We start from the raw sequence: 23,231 nt of genomic DNA on the forward strand, positions 1-23,231 counted from the left end.
TAATTTTAAAAATTATATTATATTTTTTAAGATTTTTAATTTTATAATAAATAAGTTCTTTTATTAATAAATTATCAAGTTAATTAACAGTTTTTAATAATGTTAAAATTTTATTTTAATTAATAATTCAGATAATTTTATTATTATATAGGTGAACAATTAGAAATTTCACTTTTTTAATTAATTCTGTTAAATAAAAAATTCTGACAGATAAATATTTATAATTTTTCAAATTATAAAAAATAATTTATATTTTAAGTAAATCTGAAAAGATATATTTGTAATTTATCTTAATATTAATATTTAAAATATATCAAGGACAGCAGCCTTATGCAGTGGGACCGTCTTTTGGTTTTTTTTTAATGGGTCTCAAACTTTATTTTTTTGCTCACTTGGCCAACTAACTAAAATCAAGACACTATTAGATAAGAGAGTAGAAATCAATGTAGAAATTTTAAAAGGTTCTTCGTCTCTTTTTGTCTTTTTGTCCTACAAAGAAGTTTCATCCACTAGTCTTCCACATGTACTTCCTTAGTTCTTAAACATACGAGAAAAAATTTTCTTCTACTAGCTTGGTCACATTTAGCCATAGAAATAAGCGTACCAGATAGGAAGGATGGACAACAGGCAGGAGGTAGAGCAAGGTGAGAACAGCTTGCAAGAAGAGATAAGGGAGCCACTTATACCAGAAGACAAGACTCGAGCTGATGAAGAAGATGGCTATGGTGCCAAAGATCAGAGCCACAAAAGCAGTACTATGGAGCATGAATGGATGGTTTACCTTAGTACCTTTGTCGCAGTGTGTGGTTCTTATGCATTTGGAACCTGTGTAGGTGCCAATCATTTAATCAAACTTCATTTCATGTTCACTAAAGCTGAAAGAAATAGTTGAAGTCATTACAAACTAAAGCACAAATTCAGAACAAGTTTCTTAGGAAAGTAGAATTTTTTGGTGGCAATTCTGAGGTGTCATAATTTGTTGGTTTTCAGGCAGGTTATTCATCACCTACTGAGTCGGCCATCATGGACGATCTCGATCTATCACTAGCAGAGGTTTGTTAAACATTAATTTTCCTTCCTGTGAAAGAGGTTATCCTGGATGTATAATCATCACATATTTCCATTATTCACATATCCTATCAGAAAAACCATAAATCACAAAGGCTAGTGAAACAATATTCATAGATGAGGATGATAAATGGTCATACCTAGTTTCTGTTCCTTCAGAATAAGTCAACACAAGGCAAGCCACTCAAATCTTAACTTGAAACTTCATTTTGCAACTCTCCTTTTGCAGTACTCATTGTTTGGTTCCATATCGACTTTTGGTGCGATGATTGGTGCAATTACAAGTGGACCCATAGCTGATTTCATTGGTCGCAAATGGGTAAGCCATGATCTATCAACCACTATACAGTCTAGAACTTCCTGCATCTTTGAAAATACCAGTAGTAATGATGTGCCAAATATGAAATGAGAGCAGGCAATGAGAGTATCTAGCGGTTTCTGCGTTGCTGGCTGGCTAGCCATATACTTTGCTGAGGTTTGTATCATCTTACTCTTTTAAGTCATTATGAGACCTTATTTCACAGAACACAGTAACCAGATATTTCTTTCTTCGTTGTTACAAAAGGGGGCTTTAGTTTTGGACATTGGAAGACTAGCAACGGGATATGCAATGGGAGTCTTTTCCTATGTGGTACATTTCACTTTCTTTTTCTAATAAGTCACTTCATGTTACTTGATTCACAAGAATTTTTATGAGCTGATGTATAATATTTACTTTGCTGACACCAATGTATTATTGGTAACAAGGTACCTGTATTTATAGCTGAAATAGCACCCACGAGTCTGCGAGGAGCGTTGACAACCCTAAATCAGGTAAATTCACACACCTGAACAAATACAAGAAACAACTCTGTTTGATATTGGACATGGGAAGAGACAAACACCGATGATTTTTTGAGTATGCATTCTCATGTGTAAAGTAGAGCAAATAAATTATATAATAAAATAATAATAAAAATTGACAGCTTAATAAGAAAAAGAAATTAATGAATACCATACCTAATTTATTCTTACTCTGTTGAATTCACCCCATGTGAAGGGGAAATTGTCTTGTGAACACACCTTGGTTGGTCAACAAGGAAGTAGGCTACCAACCATGTCAAAGAAGGAGGCTGCCGAAGTCAAGCATGGAGGCTACCCAATGGCACTCCCACCTACTCCAAGGTGTATAAAATGGAATGGTGATGGTGAGTTGTAGACAGGGCAAATGGCAAAACACATTGCTGAGAGAAAGGCACAAAACAGAGAGAGCTAGTGAGAGTTATTTTCTGTTTGTCAGAGAGTGTGAGTGAGTGTGTTATATAGAGAGACAGTGAGTTGAGAGTGTGTAATCTCCTCCATTTGTTGATATATAACAACATCGCTCCCGTGGACGTAGGCCGGTTTGCCGAACCACGTTAAAACTCTTGTGTTTTTGCTTGTGAGTGTCCCCTGGTGTGCCCACGATCCGCAACAATTGGTATCAGAGCCCGGGTGGAGAAAAATCGAGTTTTTTCCGAAAGTGTCCAGATTTCGAAGTGGTTGAAATCCACTTTTGAGCATACCAGGAGGAAGGTCAGGAGGAGAGGAGTCCAGAACAGCAAAAACAGAGCCCAGAAGCCTCTCCACGCGCCCTCACGCGCTCCTAGAAGTTGGCGCGTGAGTCACAGTCTCGACACGCGCCCACACGCGCCGTTAAGGCACCCGGCGCGTGGTCCCACTCTCATCCACGCGCCACACGCGCTGACGGAGGAAGAAGACGAGTGGGGGAAGGCGCGTGTAATACACGCGCGTACCACGTCAGCCGACACGTCAGCCACGTGTCAGACACGTGTCAGACACGTGTCAGCCCAGTCAGCCTGAGCCGCTGACCAAGCCGGGTTGACCAGCCGTCAAGCCGCCGTTGACCGCGCCGCCTGCGCCGTTGACCGAGCCGTTGACCTGCCAATCCGGAGGAATTATCTGGTGCTTCTCAGGCGCACCAGATTCAGCAAATCTGAACCGTTGAAACTGTTTTGGCTAGATCTAGGCCATTCGGAGTCCGTTTTTGGCGACCCAATAGTGCGTTCCAACTATTTGAAATATTCCGGACCCATCTGTACGGTCAGATTCTTACATCGAAATTTCTTTAAAAAGGGAAGAAATTTACAATGGCAGGAAAAGGCGCAAGTTTCATGATTGAGCCTTTTAATGGTAGTAATGACTTTACCCTGTGGCAGCAAAGGGTGAAAAACATTTTAACACGAGAAGGTCTGGTGAAAGCTCTTCTCAAAAAGTCCAACAAACCGGAAGACATAAAGGATGACAAGTGGGAGGAGTTGAGGGAATTGGCAAACAGTACAATTCAGTTGTATCTCGGGAACAACACACTCCGGGAAGTCATCAGTGAAGTAGATCCGGCGGAGCTATGGGCAAAGTTAGAGATGAGGTACAAGTCAAAATCTTTGACAAACCGGTTATCTCTAAAGAGGCAGCTATATACACTTAGAATGCCAGAAGGTGCGAACCTCACAGAACATCTGGACGAGTTCAATAGGATCACAATGGAATTGGACACCATTGGAGACAAGACCCAGGAGGAAGATAGGGCTATGATCTTGCTGGTCTCTCTACCTGCATCATATGAGCATCTCAGGACAACTCTATTGTACGGGAAGGATGCTCTTGGACTTGATGAGGTGATTGCTACGCTCATTTCTCATGAGTCGATGAAGAAACAGGAAGGTAGCAGTAGCAAACACCCAGAAGGAAATGCCATGGTTGCCTCAGAAAATGAGCAAGGCAGAGGTAGGTCCAATGATAGACGGGGTAGATCCAAATCAAGAGGACGTTCGCAATCAAGGTCAGGCTTCAGGAGAAAGTGTTATTACTGTGATCAGGAGGATCACCTCATAAAAGACTGTGCAAAGCTCAAGGAGGACAAAGCACAAAAGGAACAGGCGAGCTCATCAAATGTCGCTGCTGCAGTAAATGCTAAGGATGAGTATGCATTTACAGTTTCGTCGAGTATGACGAAACCTGACTGGATCTTAGATTCCGGAAGCACATATCATATATGCATGGATAAGAAACTTTTTTCTACCTACCAAGCCAAGGATGGAGGTATTGTTCGAGTGGCTAACAACACTGTGAGTAAGATTGTTGGCATGGGAACAGTACGGCTGAGAATGGAAGATGGAAAAATTTTCACGTTGGATGGAGTCCGACACGTGCCAAGACTGAAGAAGAATCTAATTTCCTTAAGTATGCTAGACATGAAAGGTTATAGCTTCACATCTAGCAAAGGAAATCTCAAAGTCATCCATGGAGATACGGTGATGCTACATGGACGACTGGAGGGGAATCTGTACAGGCTTGTGGAGAAGGTTGTGACAGACGGAGCTACTGTCACTTACCGGGCAAGTCGTACAAGACATGCACAGAAGAGACATAGGGCCCAGCAGACATGGCAACCAAAGTGTACAAGAACGCATGGAGGCAGTTCGGAGGTGCACAAGACGGAGCCATTGCGGCCAATTCTAAAGACAGCTCAGAGCAAAGAGACCAAGACAGCAAAGCATGTCCCAGGAAAGAAAGTTTCTTTTGCTCCTGAATTAGAGACATATTGGGATCTCTCCAAGACTGGATGGAAGGGAGAGATGCCATCTCAAAGAGTTGCAAAGTAAAGCTTTGCATGGCACCCCAGTGAGGGGGTGCCGGGCACTCCAGGCAAGGGGGTGCAAGCATCTCAGTGAAGAGATGCAGACTTTTTTGAATTTGGGCGTGACAAGATTAGCAGCAGTGTGTGCAGTGGATCACCTCACATGGGTTGAGGGGGTGATTTGTTGAATTCACCCCATGTGAAGGGGAAATTGTCTTGTGAACACACCTTGGTTGGTCAACAAGGAAGTAGGCTACCAACCATGTCAAAGAAGGAGGCTGCCGAAGTCAAGCATGGAGGCTACCCAATGGCACTCCCACCTACTCCAAGGTGTATAAAATGGAATGGTGATGGTGAGTTGTAGACAGGGCAAATGGCAAAACACATTGCTGAGAGAAAGGCACAAAACAGAGAGAGCTAGTGAGAGTTATTTTCTGTTTGTCAGAGAGTGTGAGTGAGTGTGTTATATAGAGAGACAGTGAGTTGAGAGTGTGTAATCTCCTCCATTTGTTGATATATAACAACATCGCTCCCGTGGACGTAGGCCGGTTTGCCGAACCACGTTAAAACTCTTGTGTTTTTGCTTGTGAGTGTCCCCTGGTGTGCCCACGATCCGCAACATACTCTACAGGTCATGATTGTTGCTGGTGTCTCTGTTTCCTACATAATTGGAACAGTGCTGACATGGAGAGTTTTAGCATTAATAGGTGAAATCCTGGCACTTGGCAAAATATGCATAGAAAAACAAATTCAAAACTAGAGAATATTAGAGCGACTGTCAAATACCAAGGTACTGACTTGGTAAGTGCTTGCAGGGCTAATTCCATGTGCCATTCTGCTATTGGGTCTCTTTTTGATTCCAGAGTCTCCCAGATGGTTGGTAAGAACTAAAAAAAAATTGAATTATTATGATGGCATCGTTATAGAGAATACAGAGAGGCAAAGGTTGATAATGATCCTAACATGAAAACAGGCAAAGATAGGACGTCAGAAAGATTTTGAAGCTGCACTACAGAGACTCCGTGGCAAGGATGCTGATATATCTGAGGAGGCAGCTGAAATCCAAGTTCATACTTCTAAACTCTAAAACTTCAGTCTTCATTGAAAATGTTTCAGATAATTTGGAAAATGATAAGCAGGGTTATGTCATTGCTTGACAGGATTACATAAAAACCCTTCAACTGCTCCCAAAGGCCAAACTGCTGGATTTGTTTCAAAGAAGATACTTGCGCTCGGTCTTTGTAATTTATTTCTTTTTCTTGAACCTATTACAAATTATCTTTCTTCATTGCCTAGCTGATACCTTTCATTCTGTAAAGTTTGATACTCAGCTGTAATCATTTTTCCCACCTAATTTTTTTATCACTGTTTCCTTTCACCAGATTGGAGTTGGACTGATGGTTTGTCAACAATTGGGGGGACTCAGTGGAATCTCTTTCTATGTTGCCAGTATTTTCGACACAGCAGGTAAATGGATTTTATAATTCTCATGAAAAAGTTGCCAGTATTTTCGACACAGCAGGTAAATGGATTTTATAATTCTCATGAAAAAATAGAACGAAAGGAAAAAAGAAAAAGAAGATATGGCAGCCTGGTGCAAGCCCCTTATGACATGAAAGGGGGGAAAGAAAATTGTGGAAGTTATAAATCTTGATTCTATCCGTATTCTTTTTTGAATCTTTACTAAACGTTTCGTAGTGTTCATAACTTCACTAAACCTCTATTTTCCAGCTCCTACACAGCTAATTCGACTGTTCAACTCTGAATATTAAGTTAACATTAGTTTAATTTATAATCAATAACTTCAATAATTGCATATCTAATCTCACAGGATTTCCTTCCAGCACTGGAACTATAATCTATGCGTGTATTCAGGTTATCAACGTTCACTCCCTCAGTTCCCTGGAGATCCAGATATCTCTTCTTACAATGAATTGGTTCTAGTGTCCTTCTTTTAGGTTCCTATTGCTGCTCTAGGTGCAACCTTAATCGACAAAGCTGGAAGAAAACCCCTTTTATTGGTAAATTCTAGTATGAAGTACTATTAGCTTCAAATATGCCATTCCACTTCCTCCTCAAGTAAGGTCAGATTTTTTTTCGTTCTAGGTTTCTGGATCAGGAATGGTCATAGGTTGTGCACTAACAGCGATTTCATTCTATCTAGAGGTAATTTCCAAACAATTAATAGTAAGAGCTTCGCTAAATTTTTTTTTTCTTTTCTTTTTTTTTTTTTTTTTTTTTTGGTTTTAATTTTGAACTGCAATGATCATCGTGTGGACCAGGACCATGAAATAGCAGTCAATGCATCACCAATTCTTGCTGTAACTGGCATACTGGTAATACTATCAACTCTCTAAAACCAAAATTTTCACCAATATCAATTTTTTCTATACGACAACTGTTTTTCTTGGTCAGGTATACATAGGAGCATTTTCAGTAGGAATGGGAGCAGTTCCTTGGGTTATAATGTCTGAGGTATGTAAAACTGCAGAATCATCATTTCCATCTATGATTTGAAGATTTCATCAAGCTGAGAGTTTCCTCTTATTGTAGATATTCCCTATAAATGTAAAAGGGGTAGGTGGAAGCTTAGCAACACTGGTGAATTGGTTCATTGCATGGTTGGTGTCCTACACTTTTAATTATCTCATGACCTGGAGCTCTTATGGTACGGAAATTTAACAGCTACCATTTCCAATCCAACATATTTTTTAACATAAATTATAAGAAAATAAAATTTGTGTATCTTTGCTAAAAGAGCAGAACAAAATCAAGATAATATACCTTAAGCAGAATCCAGCAACTTGTTTGGCACAAGAAAAGTCCAGCCCACACTTCTTAAAACCCAAGTATTTAGGAGAGTGAAACTGGAGCCTTATAACCAGCACAGATGGGCAACTCGAGGCGATGTGGAACACGTTCCAACACACCTTCCTAGACCACAACATACTGTAGCCAGACAAACGGCACACCAATCACAGGCCCAACCATTGATGAAGGTGTGGCAGAGCTTGTCCCTGGAGAGGAAATAAGCACAGTTGTTAACCGAAATATTGATGAAAGTGTGAGCTGGCCTTTTCAATTGAACTGGAAAGGGAACGTAATACGCCACATGCTCTAAAATATGGTATGATAGGTGTAGACTTTAATAGATTACATTATACAATTTAAGGCACTTTTAGAGTAATATTCTTTTAACAATTAAGCATCTAATAAAATATAATTTTTTCCCAAATTAATTATATAGCAACACATTTCTATGAGCATCATGACCCATTTTTGACATTTTCTCCTATCAAAACTTGACTGACCTTAGATTTTAATTCGTTATGTTTGATTTTTTTTCCTCCTAAGGAAACATTTAAGGAAATACATTGGAAAAAAGTTTTGGGATCGCTTTGAAATTCGGATCACTAAATTCACCATTTTGGAATGATAATATTCCATGTTTTGAAACATGTGTTCCAAAGCGTGATTCGCTAGGGTATTTGTGTTTTCAGATAAACACTAGGACTAACTATGCATTCTGCTCAATAAGAATCATTCCAACACAAATTAAGGTTATTTTGATGAAGCATATATAGGAGATGTGGACTTATGCTTGATTAAGTGTTTATCAGGTACCTTCATCCTTTATGGTGCAATCAACCTACTGGCTATCTTGTTCATTGTTATGGTGGTTCCTGAAACGAAAGGGAGAACTTTGGAACAGTTACAGGCCGCCATCAATATTTAAGAAAAAGGACAAGAAGGAAGAGCCATTATTTCCAAATAATTTTTAATTTGAAATTTTGAACCTCATTGCACTTCTTAAGAGACAGAAGATGGTTCAAAGCCACAAATGAAAGATGGAACTCAGTATTTGAACATTTTATCCATGAGAAATAAGTGAAATCATCAAGGTTTACTTTATGTCTCTCAAGATTTTATATAATTCATATCATTTTGATGTACATTTTTTTTCATAGCATCATAAATGGAAATCACAAAGCAATTATATGTAACTCAACTGTTTCCATCTGCTTAAACTTTTTAGGATGTTTTTCAATTATCTCTATGAATTAAGTCACCACGAACAGATAAGACTATTGAATTTCACATAGTTTAGTAAGAGGTTTTGCCATTTCAGATCCATGGCATCTCACCCACCCACAAACTAGTAACTATGTTTCAACCTTCTCTTTGAAAAGCATATAATGAAATCCTGTTTATAAACTGATAAACAGACACACAAACACGTGTTTTAGTAAGGAAAAGGTAGATGCTATGTGTTAGTAATGGGCGCCCATGTGGCATGACCATTAAATTTGATTTTGAATCCTTATCCAAATAGGTTTTGATTTTGAAATCAAACCTATTTAGGATAACCACTCTTGAAACAGACGTTATCAGTTTGAACTGATATAGATAGATATAATATATATTAGATATTATCTGTATCTTAACTGATATGGATAGATATTATAATATATTAAATATTTGATATATGGTTATGGGTAATCTAAGAGAAAAACAACGTTGAGTCTGTTTCAACCCATACACTGACTCTCTCCCAAAAACACAACGATCAAGTCTTTGACACTGTGGTTAGTGTGGGTGATATTCAATCTGTGATATCACTCCACTGCTGGGTTGGTTCATCAAGAAGTTTCCTGGAAGCACGTGATTTATCCAAGAAGGTTCTATCATCAAGAAGGTATGATCTGATCATTTTAATCCGCTGCATATTCTGTGTTTTTTGTTTTGATTTACATTGGTATCAGAGCAAATAATGGATATTTTCGTGCTTTCTTTTATCATGTGTATATTTATAAAAGATGTGGAGATCCAAAATATTTTATTTTTATGATCATTAATGTCATTTTTAAGAGCATAAATGATTTTATTTTGGAAAAAGGAGTCCGGCAGTACAAAAATCGGAACAGTCAGCACACTGGAAGGCGGCGCGTGGCTTTCACGCGCCACCACGCCGAAGACACGCGCGCCCACGCGCTTCCACGCGCCTACACGCGCGGGATGCCATGCTGACGCGCCTGCACGCGCTATCACGCGCGCGTCGGCGGTGCTGTCCACGCACGCGCGCCGTCCGCGCCCGCACGCGCGCCGCGTGCTGGAGCCGCGCGCCGAGCCGAGGCTGAGCCGCGCGCCGAGCCGATCCTTGAGCCGACTTGCGCTGAGCGGCGCCGAGCCGAGCCGAGCCGTTTTTCCGCGCTGGCTTGGCTCTAAGGCTCTGTTTGTTTGTTTTTTAATTCTGAATTGCGTTAATTGGCCATAATTTATTCGTTATAGCTTTGTTTTAAGCATAGTTGGTACCCTTAGACTCAGAATTAATTTTCTATATTATGTAAAATTTTGAAAATTTTACAAAAATATGTAATATTTTTCCTGTGTTAATAATGCATTTTTTTTTTGCTTTAAAATGCATCTGGTGTTGCATGATTAATTTTCTGGGGTTGAAATTTTTATTGTGTACTTCTGAAATGTTTTAATATCTACTGGTAATATTGTCTCATTTTATCAGTTTCTGGATTTTTTATTTCTAATTTTATGTGTATTTATTAGTCATTTAAAATTCCAGAATATTTCAGAAAAATTTCAGAATATTTCAGAACAATGTACATTTTAATTATGGCATAATCTGAATATTGTTTCTGTTTACTAGTTTCTGGATTTTTTATTTCTAATTTTATGTGTGTTTAATTAGTTATTTAAAATTCCAGAAAATACCAGAAAATTCCAGAAAATTTCAGGATGATGTACTTTCTGTTATGGCATAATTTAAATATTGAATACAGCATATTTTTTTTGGGTTTGTAATATGTTGTAATTAGAAGAGCATGATTATTTATTTATTTATTAGAATTCCATTATTAAATAAATATAGCATGAGTTATTTGTAGATTTACATTAAAATGCTATTGTATGGAATTTATCATGCTTTGTATATGCCATAGTCAGTGGGAGGTTATTCGGTTGAGAGAAATCTTTGTAGATTAACTCCCGAAAACCAATATTTTGCGCATAAATTAAACTAAATTTTGGATAATTGTCACTTGTGGCGCAAGAGATGATTACGAGCATAGCGGATTTTCGATCTTGCGACTTGTGTAATATTGTCACTATTTAATTTAGATTTTTGCGGCAAAATTATATTATGCTAATCAAATTAATCCCAATGCGAATTTCTCTCTAAATTGATTTAGCTTATGGAAGTTAATTTGGTTGACCTAGACTTAGTAGAGATGTTCAAATGTGAACAAACTAATCCCATTCTTTAGATGAGAAAAAGTCTTGGAGACTTTAGGTCAAACCTTAATTGAGCCAAAGTAAGGAAACATGACTCAAAGTCGCCGTGTTTTTGTTGCCTTGTTTGGCACAACAAAAACTAATGTGTGCGCTATAGTTAGCGGCACGCTACATAGTTTTGGTTGGCGAGTTTTGGAGTTATGAAATTAGTAAGCCCTCAATAGATCTGTATATGATCTTGACTAATGAGCTGCGCGGATTGACTTTGTAATTTGACTTGTAAATAATGTTACATCATTGGATGAAGTAACATTCAAGAGTCACGTCATCCAAGAAATGCGAGCTTAAATAAATTAGTCATTAAGTGTAAGACGAGTAGCCAGTACGAGCAGTGTTTTGCTCTCTACCCAATTATTGGGAGTGGATTGAGCGAAATTTCATGCACTATAATAGTGTGCGTTGAAATATCACATGAAGTTAAAAGATTAGCGCTTAGAAGCTGCAAAATCTATTAACACTGAGTGAAAAGATTAGCGCTTAGTGGCTGCAAAATCTATTAGCATTGCCAACTTGTCTAAGTGTGGACACTTACTGTTTCCACACTTGAGTGTGAAACATGGATGAGGTGCTTCTTTGTGTGATTCCTTTACTAGGCTAACGTTTTGAATAACATTTACCACTAAGCGCAAACGTTGCAGCATAGTAATGAAAAGGTTAAGGCAGACAAGGTTGTTATGACTCTAAGAATTTAACGCATCACTTGTAAGAGCATTGTGTTGAATTAGACTCTTTAGCCTAATTCGCGCTTAAGTTACTTCAGGAGCTATCATAGTTGATAGCTTATTCTCTCCTTCTTGTGGATAGTAGAATTAATTGCAAGTAACTATGAAACGAGAAATAGAGATGGCAACAGGAGTATCGTCATCTTTCAACTAGATGTATTAAAGTGTATGGAGAATAAAATTGACTTGAAGGTGCAGGGGATTAGCACTTACTAGTTAAATTTGCGACTTAGGCGCAGTTGATATCTCCATGACATCCTTTTTATGATCTAGTGAATATGACTTAGTCGTGAGTCATTACCTAGTTGGGCCTAAACCTTTAAAACTTGTCTTCGAGAACTCACACATTAAGATGATTGGAATTAGTTTATGACATTGGTCATGAACCAGTGGCTTATTATACTTAATCACATTAATGAGATGATGACACGATGGTTTGAGTAGGCCTTCTCGGGCCCACTCGCTTATGACATCCTGCTCTCATGTGAATGTGTAACTTTGTTCGCAATGGGTGCGCACAAGTAAGTAGGAAAGCCGCAGAAGGTCATTTGTTTTGGCGCATTTAGTCCACTATGATATTTTGTGACTAGATATGTGTGAGGGTACAATAGCTAAGCCTCAATCTCGACACATTTATAGATTACGATACGCATCTGAGTCAAGACTATTTGATCTCCCATAAGTCAAAAGTTTTGAGATGATTTTTGACATTGCACATATGAGGTCGAGATCAATTAGATAAGAGTTTTTTGTGCTTTTAGTTTTGACCAAGGTGGCGAGTATCTATTTGAGTTATTTTTTCAGAAAAACTCTGTGAAGAGAGATGGATGCTTAGAACATTGATTATTCCTAGTACTCAACAACACACTGGTGTAGTAGAGATAAGGAATTAAATATTGTTAATGTTAGGTAGATAATGGCGCAAATGTTTCCCAATTGGGAATTGCACTAGTTTGTTGCCTATATCCCTAACTAAGTGCCCTCCATATCAGATTTTACACTCCATTTTTGAGTAATGGGTTAGCAGAGAGCCATCTATGGGCGATCTGTAACCATTAAGCAGCTTATCTTTATTCTACTTCTCATAAGATTGCGAAGTTAAGACCTAGGGTTCTATAGCGCATTATTGTATGCTGTCTTGTAAACACAAAGGGTCGTGTGGCGCATTATTGTATGCGGTCATGCAAACCCTCCGGGTCATGTGCATATAGGTAAGCAGCTTTGTGGTAGTGTAACTAAGTCACATAAAGTTTTATTAGTAAAGGTGACGTGAATAGAGTTTTCGGAACTCTATAAGATGGAGAATTCCAAGCATAGCGCTCTATGTAGCCTAGTTGAGAATGGAAAGAAATTTCCAATATCCTAGGGACAGTGGGAGCGATGTGTCTACTAATGGATTACTCCATTAGAGCAGAATACTCTACATTCTTAGTTGCGTGGTAGCAAATGTGAAAATTTTCCACGTCATCACTGGGTGATTGAGAGGGAAACATTCATGATTGCTCCGCAAGATGATAAAGAGCCTAGGATAATGCCAAAGGCTCTAGTCCCCTGTTTTTAGAAAGTGGATCAATGTTGCGCAGTTTAAGACAAAGTCTTTGAGGATTAACCATTTTTATAATTTGGTTGACTTTCCATTATGACGCAAAACTGTTATAAAGTTATGCGTAATTTGGATAGTCATTGTTGAGGCATAAGGCTCGCTAGATACCGAATGGTCGCACCATTGAGGAAAGTGTTGACCATGAGAAGACTTCCTCCTGGGGAGTGAGGTTATTTTGACTTAGGCTATGATTGACATAAGTTCGGAACATTGATTTGTGGACATTGTGACCCGTTTTTTCATTAGAGAATTGGATAAGTAGATCCGTAAGGATTTACCTTCTGCTTTTATGGTGAAAAGTTAGGAGCGCAAAAAGGTTGCTGGTTCCAATAAATCTTTTACAGCCTAAAACAGTTATCCAAACAGTGGTTCTTAGATTTCGTCAAGCCATGATAGGGCAACGATGATCGATGAAGACCACTGAGGCATGATCAATGGTCCAAAAGAAATTTTTCCTTACTTAGTCATTATGAGCCAGGAATTTATAAGGTAGTCGCCATCTAGGGTGGGCAGTCCTCTATTTTAGATATGATGGACATGGGTGATGTAATTTATATGCTCGGATGTACGATCCTTAGGGATTGTTTTAGGAAAATTCTCGGTTTGTCTTCGATGACTTACATAGAGAATATCCTAGAATGATTCTAGATGCAAAATTGCAAATCCATTGACTTACCTATCGGTAAAAGCCAGAGCCTTAGCTATTGAGTGAATCCTCGGATTGTCTTTGGGAGGACCTATATTCCTTGATTTTCTTTGTAATGGGAGCCTAAAGTACGCTATGTGGGCGTATTCGGCATGATAAGTGTTATCTTTGGTAAATGGTCAACTGAGTTGTTTAGACATTGACCTTGCTCATTAGACTGTGGATAAAATGCTATATTAGAAGCATTTTAATTTGCTCCTTGTAAAATTCAATGCGCTAGTTGGGCGCATCTGCGCTAGTTGGGCGCATTAAGAATAAACGCAAATTGGTCACCAAAAATATCTTTAGAGAGGTTATTGCGCAAGAGGTAGTGATCTTAAATCATTTCATGTGAGGCGCACATGGTGGATTCCGTTGTGTATACTTATCGCAAGAGGTGCTGATAAGGCTTATGTTTGAAATCCATAATTGCGCAAGCTGTGGTCAATTTTTTTTTAAAATCGATCACTTATTTTGAGATGATGGGATGTTGACACTATTATGGTTTGTGTCATAATGATTAGCAAATGATGATGTCAGCAGGCAAGATTGGCTCACTCACACGAGCAATCGCCCTTGGCGCTTGGGAGCGAGCAAGGATGAGACTGGTGGTTTATTTTTATTTGGAGCCAAGAGAGGCTTAAATCATCCACTATGTATGTCGCCTTGGTTATAACCAAGATGAGGTCGTGTTAAGGACCAAACATGGATGTTAGTACCCACTTTCCATGTTGTGCCTGTTATGATTAGCCAGATGCGAGATCTCATTTGGCGCCTAGAAGGCGAGCAAATAGAGAATTCGGGTTAGACGCTAGAAAGCGACTAGACTAATATCTGTACGGTGTATCGAGTATGACGTCACTCTTTATGGAAGAGTTACTCCACCGTAGCATGTATTCATACTATATGTGCTTGGCGACCGAGTAATGAGGTGAGAGAATGGATCCCTGCTTCCTCACCGTGTGAGTCTTACGTGTCATTATTGATATGACTTTCATTTATGTACCCTTTTGTGACTTTTGACTATGTCATAAGGTAAGGGGTTGATGTTCTGCTACTTTGGTATGTTGCCTGCGGTCATGCATGATTCGGCCTTAAGGGACATCACTGGGAAAGCGGTCAATTCTAAACTAAATGGCATGAGTGCAAAGGGAAGATCATCTAGTATTACACCACTGTTGTATATTCACTGCCGGCAACTCATATCGCTCTGTATGAGAGACGAATTGAGTGTGAATATATTGCAAGAATTTAGAGGGTCAAACATGCTCTTTTTGAGGGATTAGAGATGTTTTTTGGACCGGTGTAATTAGATGGGTCTGGGGTATATGAGACACTATTTCTTTTCTTTTTTGGGTTGATGTCTCTATGCTGGCTCATTTTGAGTTTCTAGTATAGAGCTCCCACATGCAGGTGTTCTCAGCGGTCGCACGGTGCATTGGCTAGTATGAGATTGTTCGTTTTTGGGGAGATTGAGATAGAGATGTGGCAGTGTCATGCCAACTCATGTGCGAGTGGGAGATGTTAGTAATGGGCGCCCATGTGGCATGACCATTAAATTTGATTTTGAATCCTTATCCAAATAGGTTTTGATTTTGAAATCAAACCTATTTAGGATAACCACTCTTGAAACAGACGTTATCAGTTTGAACTGATATAGATAGATATAATATATATTAGATATTATCTGTATCTTAACTGATATGGATAGATATTATAATATATTAAATATTTGATATATGGTTATGGGTAATCTAAGAGAAAAACAACGTTGAGTCTGTTTCAACCCATACACTGACTCTCTCCCAAAAACACAACGATCAAGTCTTTGACACTGTGGTTAGTGTGGGTGATATTCAATCTGTGATATCACTCCACTGCTGGGTTGGTTCATCAAGAAGTTTCCTGGAAGCACGTGATTTATCCAAGAAGGTTCTATCATCAAGAAGGTATGATCTGATCATTTTAATCCGCTGCATATTCTGTGTTTTTTGTTTTGATTTACACTATGGTATGATCAAGTCATGTTTTTTATTGGTAAGAAAATCGACAGTTGTATAGTTAGCTTTGGCACAATGTTATAACTACTGTAACAATCTGGACGAATCATTTGACTCATCCGGGCCTAAATACAGGTTGATAATGGAGATTTATCCAAATTCCAGATAATACATACTGAAAGAACTAACAGTTAGAAAATGTCTACAATTACAATTTCAAGCCTTGTGAGCTAAGCTAGGGATAGTAAATATTATTTTTTGTCCTTCCCCTCCCTAAAATGACAACTTATATCCTAATTGCAAATTCTTTATGTGGCTTCTAGATAACTTGGTTTAAGCTCCAAGTAAAAAATATATATTTTTTACTTGTATTCATGATGTCATGCACCTAAAATGTATATATGGTGTGATTAGTAACCGACTGAATTATGTAATTGGAGGAAGAATTAACATGATAAACAAACAGGATTAAAATCTCTTTCTTCATAATCTTATTGTCATACTTAATAATTATTAATTAATTAAAAAAAGCTGGAAAAACTGGCCCAAGAGCAATTGCCAAACGTGCACCATTTTCACAGCAACAACTAGTTTGATTAGACAGTCAAAATTAGCATGGTAGTCAGGTAATAAACAGTATTTTTTTTTTTTTAAAGAGTTTTCTTTCGAATATGTCATATTTCTTGGGTGAATGCTTTAGGGGTGTACAAAAGAAGAATTGCAACAAAAGTGGTGTTTGAATCGTAGATTTGCTTAGAGAAAAGAAAAGGATAAAGAAAATATATGAATAGAAAATTAAGGGGATTATTTTTCTTCTTTTGTTTAGGTGAAGAAAATGAATCGATATTTGTCAAAAAATTGTTTTTTTGTTTAGTTACTAGTAAAATAATTTTATTTTCATTTAACTTTACTTTCTCTTGACAAATCTAAAGCATTGAGAAAAAAAGAAAAAGAAGCAGAAGAAGAAGAAGAAGAAGAAGAAGAAGAGAGCTAGTCTATTTAAAAAGGGAAAAGGAAAACCCCAAAGTTCCAGTGGCATGACAACCCATCAACTTCTTCCGTGACCCAAATTTATTTAATAAACTGAAGGCCCAAGGTGCGCATCATTATTGGGCCAGATCAAATTTGTCAACTTCTTGAAAAGGCCTCTATGGTTCAAAACACATTTACTTTTTTCACTAATCCTAGTTTACATTGTCGATTAATTTTGGAAGCAATTACAAGCAGGTCATGTGAACTAATTACAAGCAGGTCATGTGAACTAGACTTATTTATCAAAAAGTCTTACTCAAACTTTCACTATAATTTTTTTTTTCAAACATACGATTCAACTACTTATAGTTCCTCCATCATATTTTAATACTAACTAACACAAATAAACTAAAAATTAATTTAAACTCACAAACAAAAGTCAAAATATCTCAATCATTTATGAGATAAATTTACTTGTATCATGACTAGTACCAAATAATCATTCTACAAACACAAAACACGTCTAAAAAGTCCTTATAAAAAATTATTATAAAAAAGAGAGACAAATAACTAAACCAAACTAAACCAAGTTTTAAGTCCCATCAAATGGGGTTTGCTACATGAATCCTTCTTTTCCACGCGGCCCTATCAAAGACTATTTCTTTAGTCAAATTAAGTAGATCTATATCTCTATTTACAACGCTAGCCAACGTCAATCTAGGTCTACATCGTCTCCTAATACTCCCATCTACTGTTACAGCATCGCATCTTTTCACTACTGCCTCTGTTGGTCTTCGTGGAATGTGACCAAATCATCTCAATCGATTCTCTTTCGACTTATCTTCTATCGATATTACTCCTACCTATTCCCGAATACACTCAATCCTAATTCTGTCTTGTCTAGTCTTGTCACATATCCATCTTAGCATCCTCATCTTAGCCACACTCATTTTATCTACATGTTGTTTCTTGGTTGCCCAACATTTCGTTCTATACAACATCGCTGGTCTAATAGCCATTCTATAGAACTTACCTTTTAGTCTAGTGGGTATTTGTTTATCGCACAGAACCTGAGACGCACTTCTCCACTTACACCATCCCGCCTTAATCCTATGGGCTACATCTACATCAATCTCCCCCACTGTTGTGATAATTGACCATAAATAATGAAAATGTTCACTCTTAGGGAGTTCTTGGTTCTCAATCTTCACTTCTCCTCTGCTTTCATTGTTACTGTTACTAAATTTACACTCCATGTATTCTGTCTTAGTTCTGCCTATCTGGAATCCTTTAGATTCAAGAGCTTTTCTCCAAATCTCCAACTTTGTGTTAACTCTTTCTCTAGTCTCATCCACTAGCACAATATCGTCTGTAAAAAGCATACACCATGGCACGTCATCCTGAATATTTCTCGTCAAAAGCAAAAAGATAAAGATTTAAGGTAGATCCTTAGTGTAACCCTACATGATAGGAATTCATTTGTCTCTCCAGCAAGCGATCTAATAGTGGTCACCACCTCTTTATACATGTCCCTAATTACATCAATGTAATCTTTTGTCACCTATTTCTTCTCTAACACCCACCATATTATATTCCGGGACACTCTATCATATGCTTTCTCAAGGTCGATAAACACCATATGAATGCCTCTTTTCTTTTCTCTATACTTTTCTATTACTCTCCTCAAAAGATAAATCGCCTCCATTGTTAACCTGCCATGCATAAATCTAAATTGACTTTCTGACTCCTCTGTTATATCTTGCAATCGGCGCTCCATCACCCTCTCCCACACTTTCATTATATGACACATTAACTTGATTCCTCTATAGTTGTTGCAATTTTGAACATCTCCTTTATTCTTATAGATTGGCACTAAAATACTATTCTTCCACTCATCTGGCCTGTACATAGTCAACAAAGTTTTGCTAAACAACCTAGTCAATCAAGCAACCCCCTTTTTACCCAAACACTTCCAAGCTTCAATAGGGATATCATCGGGTCCTAAAGCCTTATTTGATTTCATCTTCTTAAGTGTAATTTTCATTTTAAAGTTCCTAATCCTGCGATAGAACCTATAGTCTTGGTTTATCGTATTACTGACTACTTTTTCCCCTATTGTCGTATTTCCATATTCCTCATTTAATAGTTTCTCAAAATAGTTCTTCCATCTTTCCTTAATGTCTTCATCCTTCACCAATACCTTAGAATCCTCACTCTTGATGCACTTAACTTGATTAAAATTTCTTGTTTTCCGCTCCCGTATCTTAGCAAGTTCGTATACCCGCTTCTCTCCCTCCTTACTATCTAATTTAGTGTATAGGTCATCATAAGCTTTCAACTTAGCCTCTCTCACTACTTTTTTAACCTCCTTATTAGCCAATCTATAGCTCTTAATGTTTTACTCAGTTCTATCATTCTGTCACTTTTTAAAGTACTCTTTTTTGCCTTAACTACCGCTTGAACCTCTTCCCTCCACCACCAAATATCCCGAAAGCTGGGTCCCATCCCTTTCGACTCTCCAAGCACTTCCCTTGAGATTTTTCTCATACAATTGGCCATCGAGTTCCACATAGTGTTAGTATCATCTTCCAAGTCCCAAGTACCTTCATTATCCATTCTATTATTAAATATTTCTAATTTATCCCCTTTTAGGTCCCACCATCTCGTCCTACGATGCCAACCATCCTTCATAGCTTGGTATTACCCTCTAAAACATAAATCTAGTACCAAAATCCTATGTTGAGAGGCCAGGCTTTCTCCAAGAATCACCTTTCAATCATTGCATTTTAGACGGTCCACTTTTCTCACTAAGAAGTAATCTATTTGGCTCTTAATTGACCCACTCTTAAAGGTTATCAAATGCTTCTCCCTCTTCTTATACATAGTATTGGCCACCACCAGGTCAAAAGCCAACGCAAAATCTAAGATACTCTCTCCAACCTCATTTCTTGCACGAAAAGTGTTGTTATTATATTTTTAGTAATGAAAATTGGACATTAGTAATGAATTATTATCTTTTTGGGATCAAATTTTTTCTCTCAAAAAATAAATCATTTTGAGACAAAATTATTTTGTCTCTAAAAGTCTATTTATTAGTGACATTTTCAAAATTCTATCACTAAAAACTTTGTTTTTTACTTTTTAGGACGACCTTTTAGTGACTATCCTCCTGACGATAAAAATTGGTCCCTAAATATCTTTTACAACAAAATTTTCACTTTTAAAGATCAAAACATTTAGTTTCTAAAACTCTTATATGTTGTAGTGCAACGTGAATGTAGTTCCGGCATAAACAAAGACAAGTCACTTCAAAGAGTCTAAAACAATAAAAAGTTGCTTCCGACAGCTATTTTCGCACAAAAATGATGGGTGTGTTTGGTTTGTGTTTTGAGATAAATTTTTTTTTAAAAAATTTAATTTAGAAATTTTTTCGGTTTGTTTGGTTATATATTTTAAAAATAGTTTTAAAGTTTGGAATGATTTGATATTTTGTTATAGTTGAGTAGATACGTGTAAGAGAAAAAGTTATTGAGAATGAGAGAAGAGAGAGAAAAAATGATTGATTGATGTGTAATAGGTTATTGAGAATGAGAGAAGAGAGAGAAAAAATGATTGATTGATGTGTAATAGAGAGAGAAGTAATTTTAGATTTTTTTTGAGAAAATTTATAACCAAACATATTTTTGAATTTTTTTTTCCAAAAACATATTTCAAAACACAAACCAAACATGGCATAATTAGTATAAAAAAGAATGCATGCTTTCGAATTTTCATTAAATTTGTTTCTTAAAACACAAAAAACAAAGAATGAAAATGAAAAAAAAAAAACACTTGTTTCTTTTGTGACTGCATGATGCTTCTATAGATCAACGAAGTTCTCAAACCAGTGATTTCAGGCTTCCAAATCCAGTTGTTTCTGCCGATGAAGTCCATTTAATCCCCCGGTTACATTGTATTCATCTGCATTAAAAAGCTCTACATAGTACCTTTTCCAAAAAGACGATTTTTCATATTTTTTCACCAACTTCAGGCTGCCTCGGCCGCCTTTTGGAAGCTGCACAACTTGCAAGTGGAAATCAGTTGGTGTTTAATTTCACAAAATTTTACATAATTAGTGCATAATCTATATTGAGAACATGCCTGCCTCATTCGGGGACGTTGAATTGAAGATTGTTGTATGCATAAAAAAGTAGCCAAGATCATGAGGTTCATCTGTAGCGAGTCGTAGTCATCACCAAGAGAAGAATTGAGGCAGCAGAGGACGATTTCCAAGTGTTGTGTTTGGCAAGTGGGTTTGCAGGTTTTTTTGGCTATTTTAGCCACAAAAAACAAAATAGGCTATTTTAGCCATAACAAACAAAACATCACATCCAACTCATAATCATTACATTCTTCTCTCACAAAAAAACTAAAAAAAGCCAAAAAGCCAAAAAGCCCTTCCCAAACCAAGCTTTTAAGCTCAGGCTAAAATAGCCAAAAAAGCCAAAAAGCCAAAAAGTCAACCCACTTCCCAAACGGAGGCTGAAACTAGTTTGGCTTTTGGGTTGGATTCCATTAGTGGAAGTACCACTTTGGTTAGGTACACATTTGATGAAACCAAGCAATCAACTAAGAATTTCTCTAGGGAAAACATAAATGGAAGTGGAGCGTATGGGAATGTGTACAAAGGGGTATTACCAGATGGTCTGAAGTTGCATTGAAGAGATTCAAGAATTGTTCATTGGTAGGGGATGCGAGTTTCACACATGATGTAGAGGTGATTGCCAGTGTTCAACACGTGAATCTTGTGGCTTTGAGAGGGTATTGCACTGCAACGACTCCATTAGAAGGCCACCAGAGGATAATTGTGTGTGATTTGATGAAGAATGGTAGTCTTCATGATCACCTATTCGGGTTGAATGTGAATAAGCTAAGCTGGCTAATTCGCCAAAAGATTGCGCTTGGCACGGCTCGTGGGTTAGCTTATTTGCACTATGGTGCTCAACCGGCTATTATTCATAGAGATATTAAAGCAAGTAATATACTTTTGGATAAGAAGTTTGAGCCGAAAGTGGCTGATTTTGGGCTTGCAAAGTTTAAACTAGAGGGGATGACATATTTGAGCACTAGAGTAGCCGGGACAATGGGCTATGTTGCCCCTGAGTATGCTTTATATGGGCAGTTGACAGAGAGGAGCGATGTTTACAGCTATGGGGTAGTGTTTCTTGAGCTTTTAAGTGGGAAGAAAGCGCTTATGGCAGTTAATGAAGACCAACCCACACTTGTGACTGAGTGGGCGTGGTCGTTGGTGAGGAAAGAGAAAGCTTTAGATGTGATTGAAGACGGTATGAGAGATTTGGGTCCTCCAGAAGTTACAGAGAAGTATGTATTGGTTGCAGTACTATGTTCTCACCCACAGTTATATGCTAGGCCGACAATGGACCAAGTTGTGAAGATTTTAGACACAGATTTACCGGTTCCATCTATCCCTGAAAGACCGATTTCTATGATTGCGAATATTGATGATATTGAGAGAACAACGAGTAGCAGTGGTGGTGGTGGTGGTTCTAGTAATCTGTCAAGTTCTTGTGGATACTGAGAGGGAGATTTCTGTAATCTCAGCTTGGGTCGCGGTTCTGGCCGGGCTGAAAGTGGTCCAAGCGTATTTGGGCCGAGTTGGGCTAAGCTGTGCCGAGAGGAAGCTTGTTCGACTGAAGTCCAGACCAAACTTGGCCGAGATGATCCTCTGCCAACTTGTCTTCTCTTGTTCGCTCGTCTTAGCTCGGTGATCGTGATCTGCCGTAGACCGGCCTAACTTGGCTGGAGCAGAGTCGCACCGAAGTGTTGCTGAGCTTGGTAGTGATGGTGCTCAACGATGAGCATTATTAGGCTCGTTAGGCAGCACGTCGAAAGAGGCCGGGATGGTGCTGTCAGCCGTCCGTTCCCGCTAATGTTGTCTGGCGGTTTGATTAGGTAGTGTTTAGCTGGATTTACGCTGACAGATGGGAGAGCAGCTCTACGTCTCAATAGACGAATGGGTGCAAAGGTGAACGCAGAAAGTATACAAGCATGACTGCGCCCCCCATGCTGGGGATGGAACTTCATCTGGTGAGAGAAACTCTCTTCCTCTCTCTCTCTGTCTCTGAGTGTGTGCTAACTTGACTGTCTGAGGAATTTTTTGGCCACACACCGCCGGGTAGCTCACCGCCGTTGTGCTCCCAGGTTGATTGGATAGATAAGGAGCTTGGACGAAAGGAGTACGGGCTCTATGGAATAT

The 23,231-nt window shown here is 38.1% G+C and overlaps 1 protein-coding gene and 1 pseudogene across 3 annotated transcripts; both read left to right on the plus strand.

The window, feature by feature from the left end:
• The first annotated feature begins 386 nt into the window (after positions 1–386).
• On the plus strand, positions 387–8,691 carry LOC114270139 (sugar transporter ERD6-like 7). 3 transcript variants are annotated; one of them, XM_082906320.1, is made up of 18 exons: positions 387–829; positions 991–1,053; positions 1,298–1,387; positions 1,484–1,543; positions 1,634–1,699; positions 1,816–1,881; positions 5,319–5,394; positions 5,503–5,567; positions 5,661–5,753; positions 5,848–5,928; positions 6,070–6,154; positions 6,519–6,562; positions 6,646–6,708; positions 6,794–6,853; positions 6,970–7,023; positions 7,103–7,162; positions 7,241–7,355; positions 8,308–8,691. In XM_082906320.1, exons 1-18 carry the CDS (start codon positions 617–619, stop codon positions 8,421–8,423), a joined length of 1,470 nt encoding a protein of 489 aa, XP_082762446.1. In that variant the 5' UTR covers positions 387–616; the 3' UTR covers positions 8,424–8,691. The 3 variants fall into 3 exon arrangements, with proteins under 3 accessions (XP_082762446.1, XP_082762447.1, XP_082762448.1); XM_082906322.1 differs by having other exon boundaries at positions 706–833; XM_082906321.1 differs by lacking the exon at positions 7,241–7,355 and having other exon boundaries at positions 395–829.
• Positions 8,692–21,111: 12,420 nt separating this feature from the next.
• LOC114270172 (putative LRR receptor-like serine/threonine-protein kinase RKF3) lies at positions 21,112–22,553 on the plus strand (annotated as a pseudogene).
• The last annotated feature ends 678 nt before the right edge of the window (positions 22,554–23,231 follow it).

This window comes from Camellia sinensis, chromosome 14 (assembly GCF_055761805.1).
Source record: "Camellia sinensis isolate YWXY chromosome 14, ASM5576180v1, whole genome shotgun sequence".
Taxonomy (NCBI): domain Eukaryota; kingdom Viridiplantae; phylum Streptophyta; class Magnoliopsida; order Ericales; family Theaceae; genus Camellia; species Camellia sinensis.

Excerpts from the sequence above, each read along its gene's own strand:
- LOC114270139 (XM_082906320.1), top strand. The coding sequence starts at position 617 with ATGGACAACAGGCAGGAGGTAGAGCAAGGTGAGAACAGCTTGCAAGAA. Across the intron at positions 830-990 it reads CTTATGCATTTGGAACCTGT|GCAGGTTATTCATCACCTAC; the intron begins GTAGGTGCCAAT and ends GTTGGTTTTCAG. Across the intron at positions 1,388-1,483 it reads ATTTCATTGGTCGCAAATGG|GCAATGAGAGTATCTAGCGG; the intron begins GTAAGCCATGAT and ends AAATGAGAGCAG.